The 24614-nt window shown below is 31.1% G+C and overlaps 1 protein-coding gene across 2 annotated transcripts in view; it reads left to right on the forward strand.

Moving 5' to 3' along the window:
- LOC117578012 (calcitonin gene-related peptide type 1 receptor) overlaps positions 1-17102 on the forward strand; it is a 35963-nt gene extending 18861 nt beyond the window's left edge. For both annotated transcript variants that reach the window (XM_034263110.2, XM_034263111.2), the window contains exons 2-10: positions 9638-9772; positions 9836-10196; positions 11698-11788; positions 11877-11968; positions 13332-13458; positions 14554-14655; positions 15088-15206; positions 16265-16338; positions 16438-17102. In XM_034263110.2, coding sequence (XP_034119001.1) covers positions 9667-9772; positions 9836-10196; positions 11698-11788; positions 11877-11968; positions 13332-13458; positions 14554-14655; positions 15088-15206; positions 16265-16338; positions 16438-16817 — 1452 coding nt within the window. In that variant the 5' untranslated portion in view covers positions 9638-9666 and the 3' untranslated portion in view covers positions 16818-17102. The remainder of the gene's footprint in view (positions 1-9637; positions 9773-9835; positions 10197-11697; positions 11789-11876; positions 11969-13331; positions 13459-14553; positions 14656-15087; positions 15207-16264; positions 16339-16437) is intronic.
- The last annotated feature ends 7512 nt before the right edge of the window (positions 17103-24614 follow it).

Here is a 24614-nt window from a genome sequence, read left to right on the forward strand (position 1 = left end):
TGTTCTTCATTTACGCGATTGTTTTGTTTTTTTTTTTTTTTTTTTTTTGTTTCTTGCTCTTATTTGTTCACCAACTAACTTTGATTAGCCGCAAATTATGCCAGCATCAAGTTGGGCAAAAAGTAAAACAAAAAAAGAAAAGTAGAGAGCAAAAAAAAAAGTGCCAGACTAGCAGGTAATCAGCTAAAACAAACTGCCAAATCCGGCGGATAAGTGACGAACTTTGTGTACTATGGAATACGGTCGTGATAAGGCGCAAATAAAATGCAAATTTTCAAATCATTAAAACCGCTGTGAAGGAAATTTAAATATTTCAAACTGCAAAAGCATTTTATTAATTTAATAAATATAAATTGTGTGATTATTTCCGCAACTAAACATAGCAAAATACAAATTCATTAAAACATGAAAAAGTTAATAAATTAAGTGTAACAACTGAACTGAATTTTTTTTAAGGTTAGTGAACATTCATCAAATACGAAACGAATTTCAAAGTGTTATTAATTTTGTTTTCAAATTATCAATTGGAATTAATATAAATACTGAAATAAGCCAAAAGCCTTGACTGGCAATTTTAATTATATTTAACTTTTTTAAAAAAAATAAGTAATTATATATAACTTATACTTTAGTATCATCTATCCAAATGAGTTGAAAACTTTAACAATTTCTTAGATATAAGAAAAAAATACTTGACTGCAAAAATTGAGCTTGAGTTGAAAACTTAAACAATTTCTTAGATATAAGAAAAAAAATACTTGACTGCAAACATCGAGCTCCTTTTGATGAGTGAAAGCTTGAAATTGTGTTTCTGCTGTTTGTTAGACTTTTTCAATCATAAATTGCGTAAAATTTATGAAATGCAAAATCACTTTTTATACTATGCAGCCATTTAAATGAAGCTTATCGAAGTCAACGGGGGAGCGGCATGAATTTCCCTTACAATTTGTCGTTGTTTCGTCTTTTTTCTGTTTTTCTGTTTCTGTTTTCTTTCCAGTCTTAGGTTTATATGCTAACGGCACTCATATAAGTTGCTTGCCATCAAACGAAACGAAAGGATCAAAGGCCCGTCGCAGCCACAATTCCATCCATGTTTCATAAAATTTACCAATTTATGGGCGACAGTAGCAAAATGCTTTCAGAGCTCCATTGTGCTGGCTGATGCCTGGCTGATGTGGTCCACAATCGCTCTGCCTATTCCTCTTCCTCTTGCCCACTGGCAATGAGCCGCAAAATGTGCTCAAACACACACACACACACATACACATGGAGCAAAAACATAATTGCATTGAGTGACCCATAGAAATACACACACACACACACACACACACAGATACAAGCGACAAGCAAATCGAGTGGACAACATTTGCAATAGCCAAACTCATTTATTATTATAATTGCTTAAAAAAAACAAAGCAAAAAAACTAGTATGAAAGCTACAGTCGAGTGTAATCGACTGTCAGATATCCGCAACCCATTTTTACAAAAAAAAAAAACATATTGCACAAATATACTAAAAATATACCACAAAAATACCGTTTTTCCTCAAAGTGCTATATTTGGTATATAGATATATTACTTCGTTCAAAATATACTTTAGAGACACTTGTAATTAAACCATACTCTACAAAAATATACTAAAAATATACCGCAAATATACAAATACTATACATTCACCGAATGTTACATTTGGTATATTGATATTCGAAATATACCATAGAGTACAAAAAAGTCGAGTGTGCTTGATACATATTTGCCATAAAACAGTATTATACAAATATACCAAAAAATATACCAACAAAATACAAACAAGTAAGAAAGCTACAGTCGAGTGTAATCGACTGTGAGATATCCGCTACCCATTTTTACAAAAAAAAAAACCATATTGTACAAATATACTAAAAATATACCACAAAAATACCGTTATTCCTCAAGGTGCTATATTTGGTATATTGATATATTACTTCGATCAAAATATTCTTTAGAGACACTCGCTCCTCATTTGTAATTAAACCATACTCTACAAAAATATACTAAAAAATATACCGCAAAAATACTATACATACACCGAATGTTACATTTGGTATATTGATAGTCGAAATATACCATAGAGTACAAAACAGCCGAGTGTGCTTGCTACATATTTGCCATAAAACAATATTATACAAATATACCAAAAAATTTACCAACAAAATACAAAAAAAAACATATATGCATACATAAATAGAGTTATATATTGATATGGTACTACATTCTAAATATACCATAGAGTACAAAATATACCACAGAGAACAAAATATACCATGGTTTACAAATATACCATTGAGTTCAAATATACAATAGAGTGCAAAATATACCAGACTGTTAGCTAGCTCTAGTCTAAATATACCATAGAGTACAAAATATACCATAGAGTACAAAATATACCATGAATTACAAATATACCATTGAGTACAAATATACCATAGAGTGCAAAATATACCAGACTGTTAGCTAAAGCAGCCAAGACCCCACTGCAGTAGGCAAACTATAAAATTTCTTAAGTAACTTCTAAATTTGTATCTGATCGTAACCAAATTTAGAGAACTTTTCTCTGAGATCTAGACTAGAGGTGGAGAACTATCGATAGTCTGCGCCATCGATAGTTATTGATAGTTTCCATAAGCTATCGACTATCGACGATAGCAGGGAAAATCTATCGTCGATAGTTGTCGATAGTGCAGTAAAAGAAAATAATTTAATCATTTTTTAAAATAATCCATATTTGTTTAAGGTATGAGAGTATGAAATTGGTTCTCCAATCTTTATCTAAAAATAATATATAATTATTATTCAAATAATATAAGTTTTTTTTTGGGTTTACCTTAACTGATATTTATATATTTATTCAAACCAATAATTTTGTACGCCTATAAAGATTTGTCCTGCTTTTCTGAAGACCCTCTCCGACTCTACGGAGGGAGCGGGTATACAAAGAAATTTGAAAAAATATCGACCACTACCGACGATAGCGATTGACCACTATCGAGAGTGCGTGCCGTTATCGAGAGCGTGTCGATAGTGGCCAACCATCGATAGTCCCGATAGTGCCATCGATAGTTCTCCACCTCTAATCTAGACGTTCATATGGACGGACAGACGGACATGACTATCGTCTCAGCTGTTGACGCTGATCAAAAGTATATAAGATAAATCCTTCTGCCTGCTACACACATTTCCTGGAGGCACAAAGTTAGAATGCTCTTTTCCCCAATGGGTAGCTGGTATAAAAATGAATAAAACACAAAAAAAAGAGCAACGAAAATTGTTGCATGAGCAAATCGTGTTGCCAATTTCACTGCCGTGTCTATGTGTGTGGGTGTGTTTGGTTGTGTGTGTGTATGCATGTGTGTGTGTGTTTCGATTTCCGCTGTCGAAGCTACTTGCGCTGGCAGCATCATTAACCGCATTGACATTAACTAGGCGACATACATACAGTCCCCACACTACACCTCCGCCTCTTCCATTATTAGTGTGTGTACATTGTCTGCGTGTGTATGTATGTGTGTGTGTGTGTGCAAACAGTAACAATTCATCAAGAATACTCGAGTTGGAGTATTCAGCATGTGTACATATAATTATTCTCTGCTCGTTTCATTATCAATAATATCGATTTCCAGCACTCACACTCGCATTCATTCATTCATTCATTCATTCGCTCTCACATTCATTCATTCATCGCACTCATATTCCAAAATTCGTATTCGATTTCGTATTCATTTGTGTTGCCGCCGGCAATTTTTCATTCCATTTTGTAAACATAAATTTCAATATCTATTTAATTTATGCACCGCAACGTTTTGTTTTTGTTTCGCGTCTTGAACAACATCAACAACAACAACAACAAAAAGTAAGGAACCAGCCAATGGGACAGCTGATTTTAATTATGTTTTCCATTATTTGACACCATATTTTTTGGTTCATCGATATTTATGGCATGCAATTTTTTCGACGATGGAAAACATGCTGTCTTCCAGGCGAACAGATTTTTCAATTTACGTTCGGTATTTCCTTCATGATATTTTTTTTTTTTTTTTTTGGGTTTTTTTTGTGCTTGAGTGAATATTGGTTTATCCCTGACTTCTAGTCAAATTACTCACGGCTTGTAATTTATTATTTTTGCACGCCATAAACTCTTGAATTGTCGTCCTCTGGGTTAATTTGAAAAGCAATCACAATTTCGTCATCTTTCTTTTATAATGATTAAATGTAATAACAAAATTATTTCAGTCATGTAACCTTCTTTCTATAGAAATTACTTGTTAAGTTTTCAAATATATATTACATAAACTATATAGCGAAAATTACTAAAAAAAAAAATACTAAGACATTTCTAAAAGGAATAGTAAGCAAATTAATAAGGGCAATTGTTTTACACTATAATAATATTTTATTAAAAACAAAAAGACATTTTTAATTACTTAAAAGTACTTAGTATGCTATAAAATCTACCATACTAAGCAAAGTTAACTTATTTTCAATTGCAATAACTTTTGAATTAACTTAAAAATACTCAAAATACACAGTATATAATAATACTAAGAAACTCATCATAAAAGAGGCAAATAAACATTACAAGTAACTTTGTTTCAAATTACAAACATATTTTACATTTTAAATTACTTAAAACTACCAACTAAAAATACCAAATATAATATACTATATAAAAATACTGAGAAAATTAGTATTATTACAAGTGAAGTTGTTTTAAATTTTAATAATATTTTTGCAATTATTTTTGCAGCTTAATTCGATTAAGTTCATAAATCCATTTTGAATTTTTTGCCCCTCCAATCCAATCATTTTACAATAAACACTTTAATTTCTGTAACCAAACTGAAATCATGCTGTTGATGCCCATTTTAATTGCATATCAAGCCCTTTGTGTAACATATTTGTGTTGATTTTAGCTACCAATATCTGTGCATGCATTCTCTTTTGGGCTATTCCAGTGTCAAAAACAAAACAAAAACAAGTAAGAAAGTTACAGTCGAGTGTGCTCGACTGTGAGATACCCGCTACCCATTTTTAATAAAGGCAAAATATTGCGGTATCATTTTCAAAATATACCGAAAATACTGCAAAAAATACTAAAAATATACCAAATGATATATTTGGTATGTTGATATAGTACCTCATTCAAAATATACCTTAGACGGCACAATATACCAGATTGTCAGCCAAAGCAACTAAGACCCCCAGTAAGTAAGCGTTTTTGCCCATACAAAAGTATTTCTTTAATAACTTTGACAATTATTATCTGATCGCAACCAAGTTTTCAGGAATCATGACTACTACAACAATTATTGTATATACCAAAGTTCGCAACTCTAGCTTAAAAATTACGCTTGTTATTCGATTTTTTTTAATTTGCGGGGGCGGAAGTGGGCGTGGCAAAAATTTGAAACAAACTTGATCTGCGTGCAAACATAACAAATGCTGTCGAAAAAAAAATTATAGCTCTATCTCTTATAGTCTATGAGACCCAGTGCTTCATACGGATAGACGGACAGACGGACAGACGGACATGGCTATATCGTCTTGGCTGTTGACGCTGATCAAAGTTATAATACCCTTCTACCCTATGAGTAGCGGGTATAAAAAGGGAAATAAATACGCAACCCGTTTGCAGTTTCATGCAAATTTCGCAGCCCTAAAGCTGCAATCAGAGCGCTATTATAACTATGCAAAGCTCAAAATACTGCTACCATAAAGCGAAGGGGGGGAAAAAAAAAAGAAATAGTAATAATAAGAGAGCAATAAAGTTTTGTATTTCATGTTGTTGGGCGTAGCTTAAACTGTCTACATGGCAATTACAACAGTTGGCTTTGGCTTTAGCTTTAGTTTCCACAGCCAGAGAGAGAGAGAGAGAGAGAGAGAGAGAGCGAGAAAAGAGGTTCACAACAGCTGGTCAAAGCTAATGCTCCTCGGGGGTTGTATGCAAGGATAATATGGGATTTCAATAGCGCACTAAAGCAAGAAAGAGAGAGACAGAGCGGGAGAGAGAGAGGGGAAGTGGAACGTGACTGTGCGTTGCACGTGACGTATGCGTAATGTGAGTGAATTGAATTAGCGCACATTAATTGTATGCAACTAATAACAAAATGCTGCGCCCTGACAACTGATGGGCCAACTAATTGCCAAGCAGCTGGCCACACACAGATACACACATACTTCTTCAAGCCATCGACAAAAGGCTTTCTAAGTGAATTATGCACTTCTTAAGTTGCCTGTTGCACTTCTCACTTCGCATTCATTAGACTTTCACAACTGCAATTGTCTCTTTTCAATTAAAGTGAATTTCTAAGCAAGCGATTCTTTTGTAATTTATTGTGTTGGTTTGCAATTACTCGCGTTGGGCAACATCTGCAACTCAAACTCGAAATTGTTTTGCATAAATTTTCGATTTAATTTATAAAGCCAATTTCTGCTTTAATGCCAAACATCTCCATAGAGAGGCGATTATAACATAACATAGTTGCTAAATTTACCAAAAACACTTGATGCGATTATCAACTTTTTCGCTCAAAGTTCTGCTCTCGATTTTCGACTACAGGAAATGGGAGTGAAGGCAATTAGTTTGTAATCTATTATACCCTGTTTTTTTTTTAGAAGAAGTTTTGAAATTTTGTTACTAACTCACATTAATTTCGCTGCTGAATTACTTAAAATCAAATGTTCGAAATGTTTATAAATCTATTTTGAATGTAGTTCTATATCAATATAATTATAATCTTTGGTATACTTTTAGTATTTTTGTGGTATATTAATTTGGTATATTTTAAAGTTAATGCCGCACTGTTTTGCTTCTATTCTTTTATTTTACTAAATCTTTTTTATTTTTTTACAATAATAAAATCAAAGCAACTTAACCTTGAGGCTTACAAAATACTAGCTCATATATATTGGCATATTTGGTATATTAAAATACTCTCATTGCATCATATATATATATATATATATATATGTTTTCTTTTATTTTTATTTATTTATTATAATTGCAGCTTAGAACTAAATTCCAGACTACAACAATAAAGTCAGTAGACATCAATTATTATTTCATTACTTCATAATAATATTTTGGTATATTATATATACCCGCTTATGCTTTCGACTACAGGGTATGCCAAAAAAGTAGCATACGTGTAAGCTCATGTATTTTTAACATTGCTTTTTTTATGCTGGGCTTGCGTTTTTATTTTTGGTAACTATGATGCCCAAACTATCTGACAGCGGGTAAAATATAAATTAAGCATACGTCACGTTGCCTCTGACTTGCAGCTCGCTTTCCCATTTCGTTGCCATATTTCTTCGTTTTTTTTTTTCTGTGTTTTTGCATTAACCAAATTGGCTCAGCAAGCGAGAGAGAGAGAGAGAGTGAGAGAGATATTGTTAGTGTTAAAACTCAATCAAGCGAAATGAGTTTTGATTAAAAATATAACAAAGTTAGACAAGAAACTTGTGCAGCAGCTCAGTCAAGCATGTGTGTCGAGTGTGTAGGTGTGTGTGTGTGTGTCTCGATCGATGGCAGGAAACAGAAAACAGAAAACAGGAGCGCTGTTGTGCATTTAAGCCGCCGCTGTTACAGTGGCTGCTGCAATTTAATTACAAGTCGAATACCCAACGGCAAACGCCTGCAATGAACGCTCATTAATTAGACAATAAACTGATTTATTGCCATCTGTTGTCAACGCTATCCACACACATCAGTTTCGTATGCAGATGATGCACTCTCTCTCTCTCTCTCTCTCTCTGTTGCTCTCGAATATCCCCAGGTCAACAGATTGCCAACCTTTGTTGGCCATGGCCAACAGCAGACATGTGAGCTGAGTGCGTTAAGGTTCGCTACAGACTGCAAATTAATTGCAAACGCTAAATAAACCACAACTAGCAAACGCTTCACTGCGAATCCGATTACGAATATGAATATGAATGCGGATAATTATGTTGTCGCTTTGTGGGATTTGTAATGTGGGTGGAACACAAGCTCTGAATTTGTGAAATCAAGATTTCCTTCTTCTTCTTGATACTAAGAATTGAAATCTTAAAATTGCATTAAGAGAGCGAAGACGAATTTATAATATATATATTTGAATTAAAATTTCAACTGTTTAAGCTTCGAAGTGAACATTGCAGGAAAGTTCTGAAATCAAGATTTGGTCCTACTGCTAAGAGTTTTACTACAATATATTCTAAAATGTGCATCGAGAGAACGAAAATCTGTAATTAAAAAAATGGATCTGATTCTTATAACAAGTAAGAAACCTACAATAGAGTGTGCTCGACTGTGAGACACCCGGTACCCATTTAAAGTAAAGCAAAACCGTGTGGCATTCATTTTAAAATATTCCGAATTTATATACCGCAAAAATTCAAAAATATACCAACGGTAATATTTAGTATATCTATGAAGTACTTTCGAATAAAATACCTCGTCTATATACCAAATCTGATCTTCAGTATTTTAGTAGTATTTTGTCGGTATATTATGTGGTATATTTTTATATAATACCGCACTATTTTACTTTCTACCTTATGGGTATTAACGTGTTAACTAACTGTTAATTTTAAAAACATACCATAAATATACCATAAAAATACTTAAATATACCGAAGGCTATTTTTGGTATATCGATATAGTACTTTCTACCGGCACTAATACTTAATACCTTTCGACCCTAAGCTACCCATAAATATACCGCAAAAATACTAAAATACATTAAATACCATATGTGGTATATCGATGAGAAACTACTTTCGAAAAGAATTCTAGAATGTACTAATGGTTATACAATTTAGTATATCGATAAAGTACTACATTCGGAATATACTAACATGCATTCGAAATATACCATAGAGTTCAAAATATACCGCAAAAATACTAAAATACATTAAATAATATATCTGGTATATCGATGATGGTTACATTTAGTATATTTTAGTAGTATTTTTCGGTATATTTTGTGGTATATTTTTATTATAATACTATTTTGCTTTCTACCTTATGGGTATAAACGTGTTAATTATATTTTAAAAATATACCATAAATATACCACAAAAATACTTAAATATACCGAAGGCTATTTTAGGTATATCGATATACTTTCTACCAGCACTAATACTTAATACCTTTCTGCCCTAAGCTACCCATAAATATACCGCAAAAATACATTAAATACTATATGTGGTATATCGATGAGGAACCACTTTCGAAAAAATTCTTGAATATACTAATGTTTATATTTAGTATATCGATAAAGTACTACATTCGGAATATACTAACATACATTCAGAGTTCAAAATATACTAGATTAACCTTATGGTTACCGGGTATAATATACTAACAAACATTCGAAATATACCATAGAGTTCAAAATATACTAGATTAACCTTATGGTTACCGGGTATAATATACTAACATACATTCGAAATATACTATGGAGTTCAAAATATACTAAATTAATCTTATGGCTAGCGGGTATAAACAAATAGACAAATACATTTCAACGGAGAGCAAAGCAACAACTCTTTGACTTGCGAGGGGCATAACTAAGTTATCTAGAGTCAAGCACGCAGCTCAGTTTCGCTCTGTTTTCAGCACTGAACTCGACAAGTCTGGATGCGAGGATGTCAGCACAGCCGCAGGATAATCTACGCACATTTCTGCGGCATTTGTATGCCGAGTGTGTCTATCGCTATCAGAATGAGACGTCAACAGACCAGACATCAACAGGTTAGCACCCACCAATCAATCCCCACACACACACACACACACATCATTCTGTTCTCTTTGCAGACTCCAATGATGAGTCCGATGATGGGGAGCTGCAGCCACATGCGCCACGCTACTTGGAGCAGGCGATGCTCAATGAGGGCACGATTGATATGCAGAATGTCGATGAGCAGTCGGCGAGCATGAGTGAGCTTTATGCCACGATACAAACCGCAACAATGGCAACAAATCAGCATTCAATCCCCAACAACAACTATGCGAATAACAACATCAACATCAACAATAGCGAAACCGAACGCCTCTATTGTCCCGTCAACTTTGATGGCTATCTCTGCTGGCCACGCACACCAGCTGGCACCGTATTGAGTCAATTTTGTCCCGACTTCGTTGAGGGATTCAATACCAAGTTTTTGGCCCACAAAACGTGAGTTCAATAATAACAACAATAACACAAAAAAAATCGGTTCGGTTTCTGCACAAATAAATAGGGAAAGTGCACAGAAAAAAATTAAAGGTGTACATGATGTTAAAATTATGGTAAACCAAGAAGGTTCATTCTTAAATCAAAATTGCAATTTAAAAAAATAAATACTAGATTGTTCAATCTTAAAATTCAAGATTATTATCTTGCTTCAAAAATGGGAAAAAAATCAATTTTAACATTTGATGAAACAAGAACAAAATTCATTTCTTTAACTTCAAAAAGTTCTTAAATCAACATTTGCAATCTTCTTTTCAATCTAAAAATAAAACTTTCTTAAATCAAAATTTTTGGTTTCAAATCAGATGTTTTGAATCTTAAAATGCAAAATTTAGCTTTAAAATCTTTATCAAAGATTTTGTAAACCTGAAAAACTTATTTCAAGATTGTTTCAAGATTTTTTTTTTTAAGATCGAAAAGTTCTTGCTTCAAGATTTACTTTTGAATCGAAATTTTTTTCTCTCAGTGTATTTAACATACCTGCAAATTGTATTCAACATTACGTTTAACTTTTGCACATATTTTTATGCCAAGTTTCAGCTAAGTTTTTAAACTTAAATCATAATCATTAAGTATTAGTTTTTATACTTGTGAAATTAAATTTGTTTTAGTTTAAAAACAAAAAAAGATATGCTAAACCAGAAGTAAAAAAAATGATATTCATATTGATTTGGTTTTAGTTTAACATATATGCCAAGTTTTAGTTAATAATTTAAAGCAGCGAATTGTATTCAATTTTTATATCGTACGACTTTAAAGAAGTTTCTTTGCTCAAATTAAAAGATTTTACTTTTAAGTAAAACTAATAATAGTTTTGCAACATTTTATTTGTCATTAAGCACTTAACTCAGATTTTAGGGAAACTACTCAAAACAAATCATTTGAATAGCCTTAAGCTAAAGCAAAGTTAATTTTGCTTTTGATAAGCACTTTTTTATATGCTGCAGCCTTCAAAATATTCTACTGCTAAGTTGTAAATATTTTAGTTGTAATCAATAATCATTTTGTACTTTTAAATTCTGTATAGCGAACTGAGTTATTGAACCTTGAACGTATATTTCATTTAATTAGCTTTAAAGCTTTGACTTCGCTTTTTTACAAGTCTTTAAAATATTCTTCAGCTGAATAAGTAATAGACAACAATAATTTTCAAAATAACAATAATAACCCTCAGCATATTTAATTTGACTGGCTTTTAATACTGTTTGCTGAATTGCAAACTAAAACTTAGTAATAAGTAATTATAATTTCATGGCAATTTTGTTTATGATACAAGTGTTGTTAACCTCTTCGACTGTTTAAATGTAATCAAATTTCGTCTCTTAATGCTCAATATGAATGTATGAATGTATGAATGAATGAATGAATAATAAGCGAATGAATGAACCACTTAATAAGTTGATTAACCACACAATTTTTGCATTACATCATCAACTATTTGCAGTTGCTTGGAGAATGGCTCGTGGTATCGTCATCCAGAGAGCAATCAAATCTGGTCGAACTACACCAACTGTGTCGACTACGAGGACATGGAGGTGAGACACGCACATAAAATAAGCAAAACGATAACGATTCATTCGCAATTCGCAATTCATATTCTATTCTATACGATTCGATTTACAGTTTCGCCAATTCGTCAACGAATTGTATGTGAAGGGTTATGCGCTCTCCTTGCTGGCTTTGCTCATATCGATCATCATATTCTTGGGCTTTAAGTACGTAAAGTATGCATACATTGGAAAAAAAAAAAACGTGCTCAATGATGAAATCGTAAAGTCTTAAATCAAGATCGAAAATCTGCAAAAAATTTCGATTATTCAATCATGAAATTCAAGATTCAAATCTTGTTTCAAGAATGGAAAAATCTTAAAATTGAATCAAGAAGGCAAAATCTTAAATCGAGATCAAACCTAATAAAATGTTGATTGTTTAAAATAAAACAAAAATTAAAAACAGGTTTAAAGTACAACGAGAACAAAATTCTTGAATTTAGAATCATTTCGATCTGAAAAGAAGATTTTCTTAAACTGAAAACAATTATTGATTAACAAAAGCTTCTTTTAAGAATTTTACAATGTACAAATCATCAAGATATTTGAAAATTACAAAGTTCGTCAATCAAGATTGGCAATCTTTTTTTAATGCACAATAAAACAATCTTGATTCATGATTTTAATCTGAAAATAAGATGTTTTTCATATTAAAATGCAAATATAGCAACAAAATCTTGATTAATGATTATTTCACGCGAAAAATCTTTGATTCAATATTGTTCTTTTCAAGATCGAAAAAAATCTTAAATCAAGATTTTTATACTCGCTACCCATAGGGTAGAAGGGTATTATAACTTTGTGCCGGCAGGAAATGTATGTAACAGGTAGAAGGAGGCATCTCCGACCCTATCAAGTATATATATTCTTGATCAGCGTCAACAGCCGAGACGATGTAGCCTTGTCCGTCTGTCTGTCTGTCCGTCTGTCCGTATGAACACCTAGATCTCAGAGACTATAAGAGATAGAGCTATAATTTTTTTCGACAGCATTTGTTATGTTTGCACGCCGATCAAGTTTGTTTCAAATTTTTGCCACTCCCACTTCCGCCCCCGCAAATCAAAAAAATCGAATAACAAGCGTAATTTTAAAGCTAAAGCTGCGAATTTTGGTATATACAATAATTACTATAGTAGTTATGATTCCTGAAAATTTGCTTGCGATCAGATAAAAGTTATTAAAGAAATACTTTTCTATGGGCAAAAACGCCTACTTACTAGGGCTCTTAGTTGCTTTGGGTGACAATCTGGTATATTGTGCCGTCTTTGGTATATTTTGAATGGTGTACTATATCGATATACCAAACATACCATTTGATATATTTTTAGTATTTTTTAGTATTTTCGGTCTATTTTGAAAATAATACCGCAATATTTCGCCTTTATTAAAAATGGGTAGCGGGTATCTCACAGTCGAGCACACTCGACTGTAACTTTCTTACTTGTTTCCATCTAGATTTTATTCTCTCTGTATACTGTATACGTGTTTGGCAGTTGAGTATGATGATTCGCTTTGTTTTATCCAACAGATCCTTGCGCTGCACTCGCATCCGCATCCATGTGCATCTCTTTGCCTCCCTCGCCTGCACTTGCATCGCCTGGATATTGTGGTATCGTCTCGTTGTCGAGCACTACGAACGCATTGCCGAGAATCCCGTAAGTCCTTCACACTCAATGCCACTCTCAATTGTCACTTTTACTATAGCCCAGGGTATAACAATTGTGTTATTAATCGGAAAGTCGAAAGGATATGCAAAGTTTATTTTGTTGCTTACCAATCAATAATGTCATGTTTAACTTTCGCAGTCGTCCGTCTGTCTGTCCGTCTGTCTGCCTGAAAACTTTTGAAAGCTAGAGCTGACCGATTTTGAAAGTTAAAAGTGTTTTGCTTACAAATAAACAGGATGAACAACAGCTAAATTGTCTTAAAATTAATTATAAAAATATCAAAACGAATCTATATATAAAACTATAATAAGTTTATAAGTTCGAAATTAAAAGAAAACAACAATTCTTTAATTAAAAACTAATATTATAAAAAGAATAAACAGTTTGCAAAGTTTTGACATTAAAATACAGTTCAATTCAATAAGTTTATTATATGTATTTTTTATCTTCAAAAATATACAATTTAAAATAATAAAAAGCTAATAAAAAATTAGTACATAACTCTAAAAAAGAAACAGTTAGCAAATTTGTTATTTAAGATCAATTCAATGCAATACAAAATAAATATAAAATTTAATGTAATGAAAAAAGTAATAAAATGTAAAAATGCATACAAAAAATAGGTTCTTATGTTATTTTATTATGTTTTTCTTTTTTTTTATAAAAATAACTAAGCCATATTTTAAAATACAGTAGAATTGATTTAATACATTATAACAAAATCAAAATTTCTAAAAAAAAATTCGAATAAACTTAAAAATATAAAAAAAATAACAATAAAGAAATCTGTAAATATAGGTTTCTAATAAATTGAAAGTCAAATAATCATAGTCGTTAAATAATAAATAATAAAATCTTATAAAAAATGCTGTTCATTTATATAATTATTTTTTTGTAATTATATTGTTCAATAGTAAATAATAAGATGTTCTAAAACTTCTGTTAATTTATATATTTTTTAATAAGTACGTCTGCATTTTTGAAATATTTTTATTAGCTGCGCGGTATCTTGCGGTCGATCACACTCACAAATGTGCGTTCATTCATAATGTATCTATGTTGTTGTTGTGTGCTCTTTTGCAGCCCTGGTGCATTGCTCTTCACTTGGTCGTTCACTACTTTATGCTGGTCAACTATTTCTGGATGTTCTGCGAGGGTTTGCATCTCCACTTGGTGCTCGTTGTGGTATGTGTCTCTGTCTCTGTCTGTGTGTGTGTGTGAATGTGACTCTTAAATGTGTGTGTGTCTCCTGTTATATGTTACTGCGCTTCAAGCACTTCGCATTCACATTCACATGCAAATCGGTGTAATTGCTGTGAAAGTTTGCATACTTCATGAACAACTGCTGTGAATATCTGATTAGATTTACTTGTCACAAGCAAGCTGCAACTGCAGCTGCAACTTGCCACACACAACTTGAAATTTATATTTCAGCTTCGTCTAACTTTTTGTGCTTCTCCACATAATTTGTACATCTTTTATGTTTCGCATCAAATTCATATTCAAAATGCCAAATGCTGCCTTTCTCTCTCTCATAATTTATCACTTATCATTCATCTGTCTTTGTTGTTCTTATTTTTGCTGGCCTCCATCTTCTTTGTAACTTTCTTGTTGCAGGTCTTTGTCAAAGATACAATTGTGATGCGTTGGTTCAAGATACTCAGCTGGTTGTCTCCCTTGCTCTTTGTCATTCCTTATGGCATCGCTCGTCACTTTAGCGCCAACGACAATCAACAGTGAGTGCAATTAAAACTTGTCTCAAATTAATATTCAAATTCAAAATTCAGCTATTATTTTTGCTGTATTAAATTACGCGCTTTTTTGTTGTTGTTGCTTCAAACTTAACTTGACAACATTGTTGAGAATATTGAATTGAAATATTTTTGTGATATTCATTCAATGCGAACTTTATTTAACTTGGAAAATACAAATATGTAGATTATTGCAATTATTTAAATGACAAATTATTATATGTTCAATTAACTTTTATTGATACAAATTGCTTTATTTATTATTATTATTATTTGATACATATTTCAAACATGTAGGTGATTCCTATTAAAATACTTTGTACTCCTCTTTTTATTTCAAGTTTAGATAACTTGAAATATATTTCAAAAATATTTGAATATAAAACGCTTTTCAAGCTGTACTCTAAGCAACTTGAAAAGGTTGTTAAATATTATTGCTATAATTTATAATGCTTTTATTACTGTTTCAGTTTAAATATGTTTTTTGTTTGCTTTAAATAGTGGTATACACTTTAAATCTTTCTAAGAGTATTGATGTTTCTACTTATATTATTTAATTGAAATACTTTTTGTATATTAGTTAACTATCATTATTATAATTAAAAACTATAATTGTTAAATTATACAATTTGAGGATAGCGTTTCTATTAACTTATAACTTTGCGTCTACAGGCAGAAGGATTCTCATCCCACCCCATAAAGTATAACAGTCGAAACGATATATATGTCCGTTTGTCCGTCTGTCTGTCTGTCCGTGTGAACACCTCTAAATCATAGACTATAAGAGATATAGATATACTTTTTTTTGACAGCATTTCTTAAACTTGCACGCAGATCAAGTTTTGTTTCAATTTTAACTTTAAATAAGTGAAACTTGCAAAAGTAAAATATTTGTCACTAACATTACTAAATTAGCATGGTTACTTTGAATTATTGTTTGCAAATTTGTTATACTTTTAGTATTAATTTGGTATATTTGAACAATAATTAAGCATTAAGCTGACATAAGTTTGAATGTGACTATCATAAACTTTAATTACCAGTTGCTGGATCAACGACAGTCTCTACTTGTGGATCTTTTCGGTGCCCATCACTCTCTCGCTCCTCGCCAGCTTCAGTAAGTGAAGAGAACAGAAAGTTTAAGTCGATGAAGAGTCACCACAACATCATAACATAATCCAATCCATGTCATTCCTTTTCCATTTCCATTTGACAGTCTTCCTTATCAACGTGCTGCGTGTGATTGTCCGTAAATTGCATCCACAGTCGGCGCAACCGGCGCCGTTGGCGATAAGGAAAGCGGTACGTGCAACAATCATATTGGTGCCATTGTTTGGTCTGCAACACTTTCTGCTGCCATATCGACCCGATGCTGGCACCCAATTGGATCGCTTCTATCAGCTGCTATCTGTGGTTCTTGTCAGTCTCCAGGGATTTGTGGTGTCCTTTCTGTTCTGCTTTGCCAACCACGATGTGACATTCGCCATACGCACGCTTCTCAACAAATGGATGCCCAGCTTGGTGGCGCCTCCGCCTGCTGGGAGTAATACTGGACAATTGGCAACAACCACGCCCAGTCGCGAGCTGGGCGTCTAAGCCGAGTCGCCATCAACATCGCATACAGGCAATCGATATGACGCAGCTGCGTTTTTAAAAGGCCATCGAAGTGAAAACTGTAGAAAGAAAACAAAAGTACTCTACGATGCTTTGCAAAGGCAAAAGATCAAGTGAGGAAGTCTATAAGGAAAACAGCAACAATTTAAAGAGACACTTTTTTTATTATGCATACAATCAGCACCATCTTTTTTTCTTTAACAAATGCAGCACCTGATATGAACAGAGTATAAAACTCCTTAATGATGGATTCAAAAACAAACTACACCGAAAGAAAAAACGTGCTAGAAACAAGAGTAAAGTCTTGAATCAAGAATGTTTACTTTTAAATCAAGATCGATATTCTACAAAAAAAATCTAAATTGCCCAAATAGTCAAAATTATAATCTTGTTTAAAGAATGCAACAAACTCAAAATTGAACCAAGAAGGCAAAATCTTGAAACAACATCAAACGTTCTAAACTTTTAATTGTTGAAAATAAAACAAACAATAAAACAGGTTTAATGAGAACAAAATTCTTAAATTTGATATCATTTCGATCTGAAAAGAAGATTTTCTTAAACTCAAAACGTTTATTGATTAACAAAATCTTGTTTTAGGATTTTGTTTTCAACTTAAAAATGCTGTTTCACGATTTTTCAAAATTGAAAAGTTCTTAAATCAAGATTTGCAATCTTTTCAATCTAGAATAAAACATTCTTGAATCAAGATTTCAATCTTACATAAAGTATTTTAAATCCACTTTTCAATCTAGATTTTTTTTTCTCTCTGTGTACCAAGCAATCTAAAAAATTTGCTGTCCGGTGAAGCGTCCAATAAACAAACTGCAGAATTCTAATCAAGACAACTTTTAAAGTAAAGTTCCAAGAATGAAAAACAAAATGCAAAAATATATATAATCATATATGGTAATAATGTTATAAAGTTCAACTCCGCTGGCATATCAATATATGAGAAAACCCAACAAGAGAAAACCAAAGATTGTTAATTGTCTCTACTCAATGTCTATTACAAGTTGATTTTCTAGTTTTACAATAGAAAAAGAACAAGTTCTAAAATCAAGATTTTGGTCTTAAACTCATCATGATTTCATGGATTTTAAGAACATAATTTTTAAGACGAATGTTCTTGATTTTAGAACTTTATCTGTTTTTTTCAGTGTAGTCCGTTAATAGTTATAGTTGCCCAATTTTTTTTTTTTTTTTCTAGAAATGACTTTTAAAGTATTTGTACTGGAAATTATAGTTGATGGTTGCAGAATTTACCGAGCTTGAACCTCGATACGTACTCCGAGTACCTAAAATGACAAATTTATTGTGCCAACCTCATACTTACATATATGCCATATGCTTACATAAATAACTTCTACATACATACATATATATATCGAGAGTGTTATTTAAATAATATACTATATATATAACTATATACATATATAATATATATACATGTGAAATGTGGAGAGCAAAGTCAATGCGAATTCATCTTGTATGCAGAAAGCATTTGAGTTCAGAGCTTGCCCCAAAAAGTATGCTATGAAAAAGTGTTTATGCAATGCAAATGAATTCGGAATTGAGAAAATGCCTCGTATACATACATATATTATTTTTATTGTATTTATGCATTACTACATATTGACGGAGATAAGTATATAAATGAATATTTAAATGGAATAAATCATGTTATCTAAATAAAAAGCCCAACGATTGAGTTTTATTGCCTTGATGGAAAACACTTTAGGATAAATTGATAAATTTTTCTGGCTACTTTAAGAACACTAGAAATGAAGTTCGAATTCTAAAAAAAAAAAAATTCCCACATTTTAAGAAGCAAGAACAAAAGTCTTGAATTTGGCATCTTTTCGATATTAAAAGAAGATTTTTAAATATCAAAATGATTAATATTTTCAATCATTATATTCAGTCTTCTTTGCAATCTAGAATAAAACATTCTTAAAGCAAAATGTTTATCTTAAAATAAGTTATTTTTAATCTTAAAATGCAACTTATGCAAAAAATCTTATGTTAAGATTCTTCTTTCTAATCAAAAGTTTTTTTTTTAAATAGAACTTTACCTTTTTTATTTTCAACATCCCAAATAAAACAACATTTGAGCTTAATTTTCATTTCATTTTATTTCACGTTGTTTTTTTTTTTGGTATTTTTTTTTTGTTGGTTTTTGTGTTTGATTTTGTTTTATTCTGTTATTTTTATACCATTGCTTGCCGGCGTTTTTTTGTTTTTGTTTTTTTTTTTTTTGGTTTTTTTTGTATTTGTTTTTCGGTTTTATTATTTATGAAAGAGCAAAAGAGTGTAGAACAAAACTAATACAAATACAAATACAATAATAATTGTATAATTATAATTATAATTGTAATTAAGAATAATACATACATTCATATCAATTATAAGTATGTACGAGTATAGTTTAAATTCTTGTAATATAAGTTATAATGTAATATAATATATGCATATAAATGTGTAAATCTTGTAGTTAATCATCGTCATCATTATCCGTTATCATCGTCATCTACTGCGATCTCCAAAAAACAAAACAAAACAATTCTGCTAAACCTTTTTTTATGTATTTCATTTAGTTATTTTTTTGTTGTTGTTTCGTTCGTGTGTGCCCCTCAAAAACAAAAAAAAAGTGTGAACTCATTTCCAAATAGAGCTATATTCAAGTACGATATCTATAATAATTGAGTTAATATCTTAAATACTCGTAAGCTGCTATTTTTATGTTTATTCTTAGATATTTCTTAAGTTCTTCGGGATGGCGGGAAACTGTTCTTGGTTGTTGTTCAGTTGGGGATTTTTTACGATAAAAGCAGAAACACAATCCCAATAGATACGTGTGTGTGAATATGAATCATAGAATACAATTTCAAATGCTAAGTACAATACAATACAATACAATATAATTGAATATAATTGAATATAATATGTTAAAAGTTCATTTTGGTTTTTTACTTCATCATCATCATCATCATCATGTAGTTAAGTTTCGATAAGTTTTGGTTAAGATGTGGTTAAACTAAGTAATGCAATATAAATTGTATATTCAAGTACAAATTCTGAGTGTTGTATATAAAGTATCTCTTTAGGTGTTTACAATAGACAATCATAAGTAGCATACATAATCATAAATAGACAGTAATCGTGTGTGTGTGTGTGTAGGACTTGTTACATCATATTCGTTCATCTATTACCAATTACTTATAGTTAAAATGTACCATCTGTATATCAAGTATTTCATTTTTTTTTTTGGGCGCGTTCCGTTGACAAAAGCGGCTACGTATATTTTCTTTTATCTTTTTTATGTGTGTGTGTGTGTGTTTTTTCTCCAATCTTAAATTATTGCTGATACTTTCTTCCAACTCAATACTAAGTACATTTATTTAAAAAGTTTATTTATTAAATCACTGCGTCATTCAACCGTTAATATCTTTTTCTTTTTTTTTTTTTGAAGCATACTATTAGAATGTTTTTTTTTTTTTTTTGTTTTTCTTGTTTTAACATACACATACAATAGATTCATTCATTCATTCATCTTCATCATGATCATAAGTATATGTTTTAGTATAAACCGTGTTAATCGCCCATTTGTTGTGTTGGCATCGTTTTGGCTTGCTCTCGATTTCGATTTCGATTTCGTATTCGATTTCGTATTCGATTTCGTATTTCGTATTCGTCTAAGTGCTTAAGTATTATTAACTAAATTGAGTTATCTCGATATCGATTCACATTTTCTCATCTGTTGTTCGAAATGGAAACCAAACCAAAAAAAGTATTGGAAGTTTTATAGTTCGTTCGGCCAAATTGGATCAGAACTGATTTTTTATAACTATTTAGACATATATGTATGTATGTGTATATATGTATTTGTTGTTTATTCTTCTTCATTCGGAAATAATTTTAAATGCATTTTATGCTTAGTTTATGATTTTCATTGTTATTTCGTTCACAAATTTCAGTATTCAGTTGGGTTCAGTTTTATACCTTCGCTCGCTCTTCTTACACTCTCTCTTCGTCTCTTTCTCTGCCTTACATGTACTTTGCCAGTGTGTGTGTGTTTGTCTATTTCTATGTGTGTGTCTGTTGTCGGCATCTTCGTTTCACTCCGTTCGCCATTCTTCGCCTTCGCCTTTGTCTCGCTCTATGTACTAATATCCTTTAGCTATAATTAGGTAATTGGTATAACATACACTTTTTATATATGTATTTGTGTACGCTTTGAGTTCTGTGACCGAGTCGCCGAGTTGCGATCATTTTACAGCTGCAACAACACCATGCAACATCATACGAGTTCTTAAGAAATAATCATCTTCATTGCTGCGACAAACATTTGAAGTCTTTTTGTCTTGAATCTTTTAAATAAATACTAGAAATTGATGAAAGTATTCTATTTAGTATTTTTATACTACGCAAAATACTGAACCGAATCTTTTAAAGAAATACTAGAAATTGATGAAAGTATTCTAATTAGTATTTTTATACTACGCAAAATACTGAAACTAGAAATATACTGAAACCAGCTAGGAATATACTGAAACTTCTATTTAAAGTCTTTTTGTCTCGAATCTTTTAAAGAAATACTAGAAATTGATAAAAGTATTCTATTTAGTATTTTTATACTACGCAAAATACTGAAACTAGAAATATACTGAAACTTCTATTTGTCTCAAATCTTTTAAAGAAATACTAGAAATTGATTAAAGTATTCTATTTAGTATTTTTATACTACGCAAAATACTGAAACTAGAAATATACTGAAACCAGCAAGGAATATACTGAAACTTCTATTTTCAGCGAATATTTTCAAGATATGTTTGTAGTTATAAAAGAATTTGTTTTAAAAATAGCTACTCAGAAGAGATGGCAAAAATGTAAACAGATTTTAATTTCGTTTTACGGAAAATACTAAAACCAGGAACATACTAAAATTAGCTTTAATTTTCAACGAAATTTAATTCAGTGAAAGAATTTGCTTTGAAAATTACCATTAAACTCCTCTTGAGCAGAAGAGATTACAAAAATTTAAACAGATTTGTATTTTGTTTTGCGAAAAATACTAAAACTAAAAATATACTGAATCAACAAATGAAATTCTTTAGTTTTTGTTTTGTGTGCAGCCAACTCGAGTCACATTTTAATATTGCTTTCTTGAATAATGACACACAACCCTGAGGCGCTGGTGGGTATCAACAGCACCTGGCTAATGTGATGGATATTATTAGTATTAGAATTAGCATTAGCATTAGCATTATCATTATCATTAGTATTATTATTATTATGTTTATTAAATGTGATTAAAATTCATTAAGTTCATTGTATTTTTTGCACACATAATGAGTATGTAATTAAATGTATTTTTTGTTTTTGTTTTATTACTTTATTCGTTATAGAGTATGTATGTATGGTATGTTAATATAGAGTCCACTGGCAAAATGAACTATCGAACTATCGAATTACATAATGAGCTAATAAGAACGAATGAACGATTCGATACTCATGAGAAAACGATTCATACACATATCAATATCAATATCAATTTCAATTTCCATTTCAATTCGTCGGTTCTGTTTTCAGTTTTTGGTTAGTTTCTTAATTCATTTGTTTGTACGAGTACACACACATATATACATACATATAAGTGAGTAGTTTTTTGTTATCGATCATTTTCGACTATCGAGTTTTTGAGTTTTTTTTTTCTTTCCTTTCTTTTCATTTCTTTTTTGCCCATTCCGATTTTACGATCTCTCTTTCTTTCTCTCTCACGGGCACATTTGGCGAACGTTTTGTTTTTTTTTCAGTTTTTCAGTTTTGTAATTTATTTTCTTTTCACATTTTGTTGTTTTGTCAATTTCCGAGATTATTTTTTCATATTTAGTTTTCCAATCGTTTTTGGTATTTTTTAAATGTATTTCACATTTTTGTGTTTTATTTTTTCATGTTTTAAACGCAGCTTCATGCATTTGCTTATTCTTTTTTCCCATTTGACATGTGTTTTGTATATATATATATATGTATATATACTTATTATTCAATATATTCATAAATTTTACTATAAATCTTTGTTTAAAAAATTTTACATCCTTCATATGTATATATAAATATTTTTACATATATATATCTCATATATATATATATATATTTTTAAAATTTGGTGTTTTCAATTTGCGCAGATGTGACTCCAACGCGATTTGCTTTGCTTGCTTGAGATGTAACTATCTTAAGTACATACATATTTGTTTAATCTTCGCGTTCTCTGACTACCTCTGAAGATGATGATCATCTTCTTTTGCTTCCTCTTCCTCTTCCACATCCGCTTAGTGCCCTCAATTGCCATGTAGATGTGGCCGTATTTAATGCACTACTTATTTTTTTTTATATATATATATTTTGGAGAAAAAAAAGAGTCTCGTTTTTAAAAATTTTTATTTAGTTATTATTTAGTAAGTATTTTTTTTTTTTTTTTTTTTTATTTTGCTAAATCTACTGACACACACATTGATTGCTGTTTAGCTCTACGGAATATTTGGGGGGAGGGGAGGAAATGGGGCGCCAAAAGAAAGAAATGCGGAATCATATCTAATAGGCTCACATCTTATAAGTACGTCTCTATATATAGTATATAGTATATTTTTATTTGGTATATTTTTCGTGTTGTTGCTGTTCTTGTTGTTGTTGTTGTTGTCGATACCTATCTTGTTAGTTAGTAATGTAATTTACTGACGACAAAACCAGTTTAAAACTTATCCCATTACGTTTGTAGATCATATTGAAACTAAGCTTGAACATTTGCGAGTTCAATTAAAGTATATATTTTCATTTAAAAATGCGAGTGCTGTTGTTGTTGTTCTTGTTGCTGTTCATCTTTTGCTTTCTTGTATATTGTTTTATCTTAATTTTGTGGTTTGTTTTTAATCTATTTATAGTTCAAGCAAATTTCGAACTTCATTCCGGCTTTGTGGCCTTGTTGCGTGTATGTGTGTGTTTATTTTGCAGGCACTGTTGCCACTTTTCAGTTACCCATTTGTAGCTGTTTAATAAATGAATAAAAAAAGAAAAATGCAACCGTTGAGACAACGTTGCAAGAGCAAGACCTTTGCCCTGTTGCCAAATTGGTATGGCAACGTTGCCACATTTCACTTGCATCTGAGTGTATTTACTTGCTCTGATTGTATGTGGCAGAGAAAATGTGCAACATTGCTCTGAAAAAATATGCAACGCTGCCACATTTCATTTGGTTTTTAGCGTTTTTACTTGCTCTGAAAAAGATGTGCAACGTTGCCACTTTTCATTTGCTCTTTAGCGTATTTACTTGCTCTGAAAAAATGTGCATCGCTGCCACATTTCATTTGGCTTTTAGCGTCACTTTACTTGCTCTGAAAAAGTTGTGCAACGTTGCCACTTTTCATTTGCTCTTTAGCGTATTTACTTGCTCTGATTGTATGTGGCAGAAAGAAATGAAAACAAATGTGTTTTTAGTTTTGGATTTGGGTTTTCTCTCCATTTCGCAGTCACACATTTATTTAATAATAAATATATATATATATATATATATATATTCATATTCGTATATATATTTATTAGTTGTAGTATTTTGTGTAAGTACTTTCTCGATTTTGGTTTTGTTGATGTTTTTGCATTTTTTGGTTTTTATTCATAAGTTATAATTATAAAAATGGAATAATAAGTAGGCATAATAATATATAATATAATATAATATAATATAATATAATAAGTTTTTTTTGTTTTCTTGGTTTCTTTACG

Source organism: Drosophila albomicans, chromosome X (assembly GCF_009650485.2).
Source record: "Drosophila albomicans strain 15112-1751.03 chromosome X, ASM965048v2, whole genome shotgun sequence".
Taxonomy (NCBI): domain Eukaryota; kingdom Metazoa; phylum Arthropoda; class Insecta; order Diptera; family Drosophilidae; genus Drosophila; species Drosophila albomicans.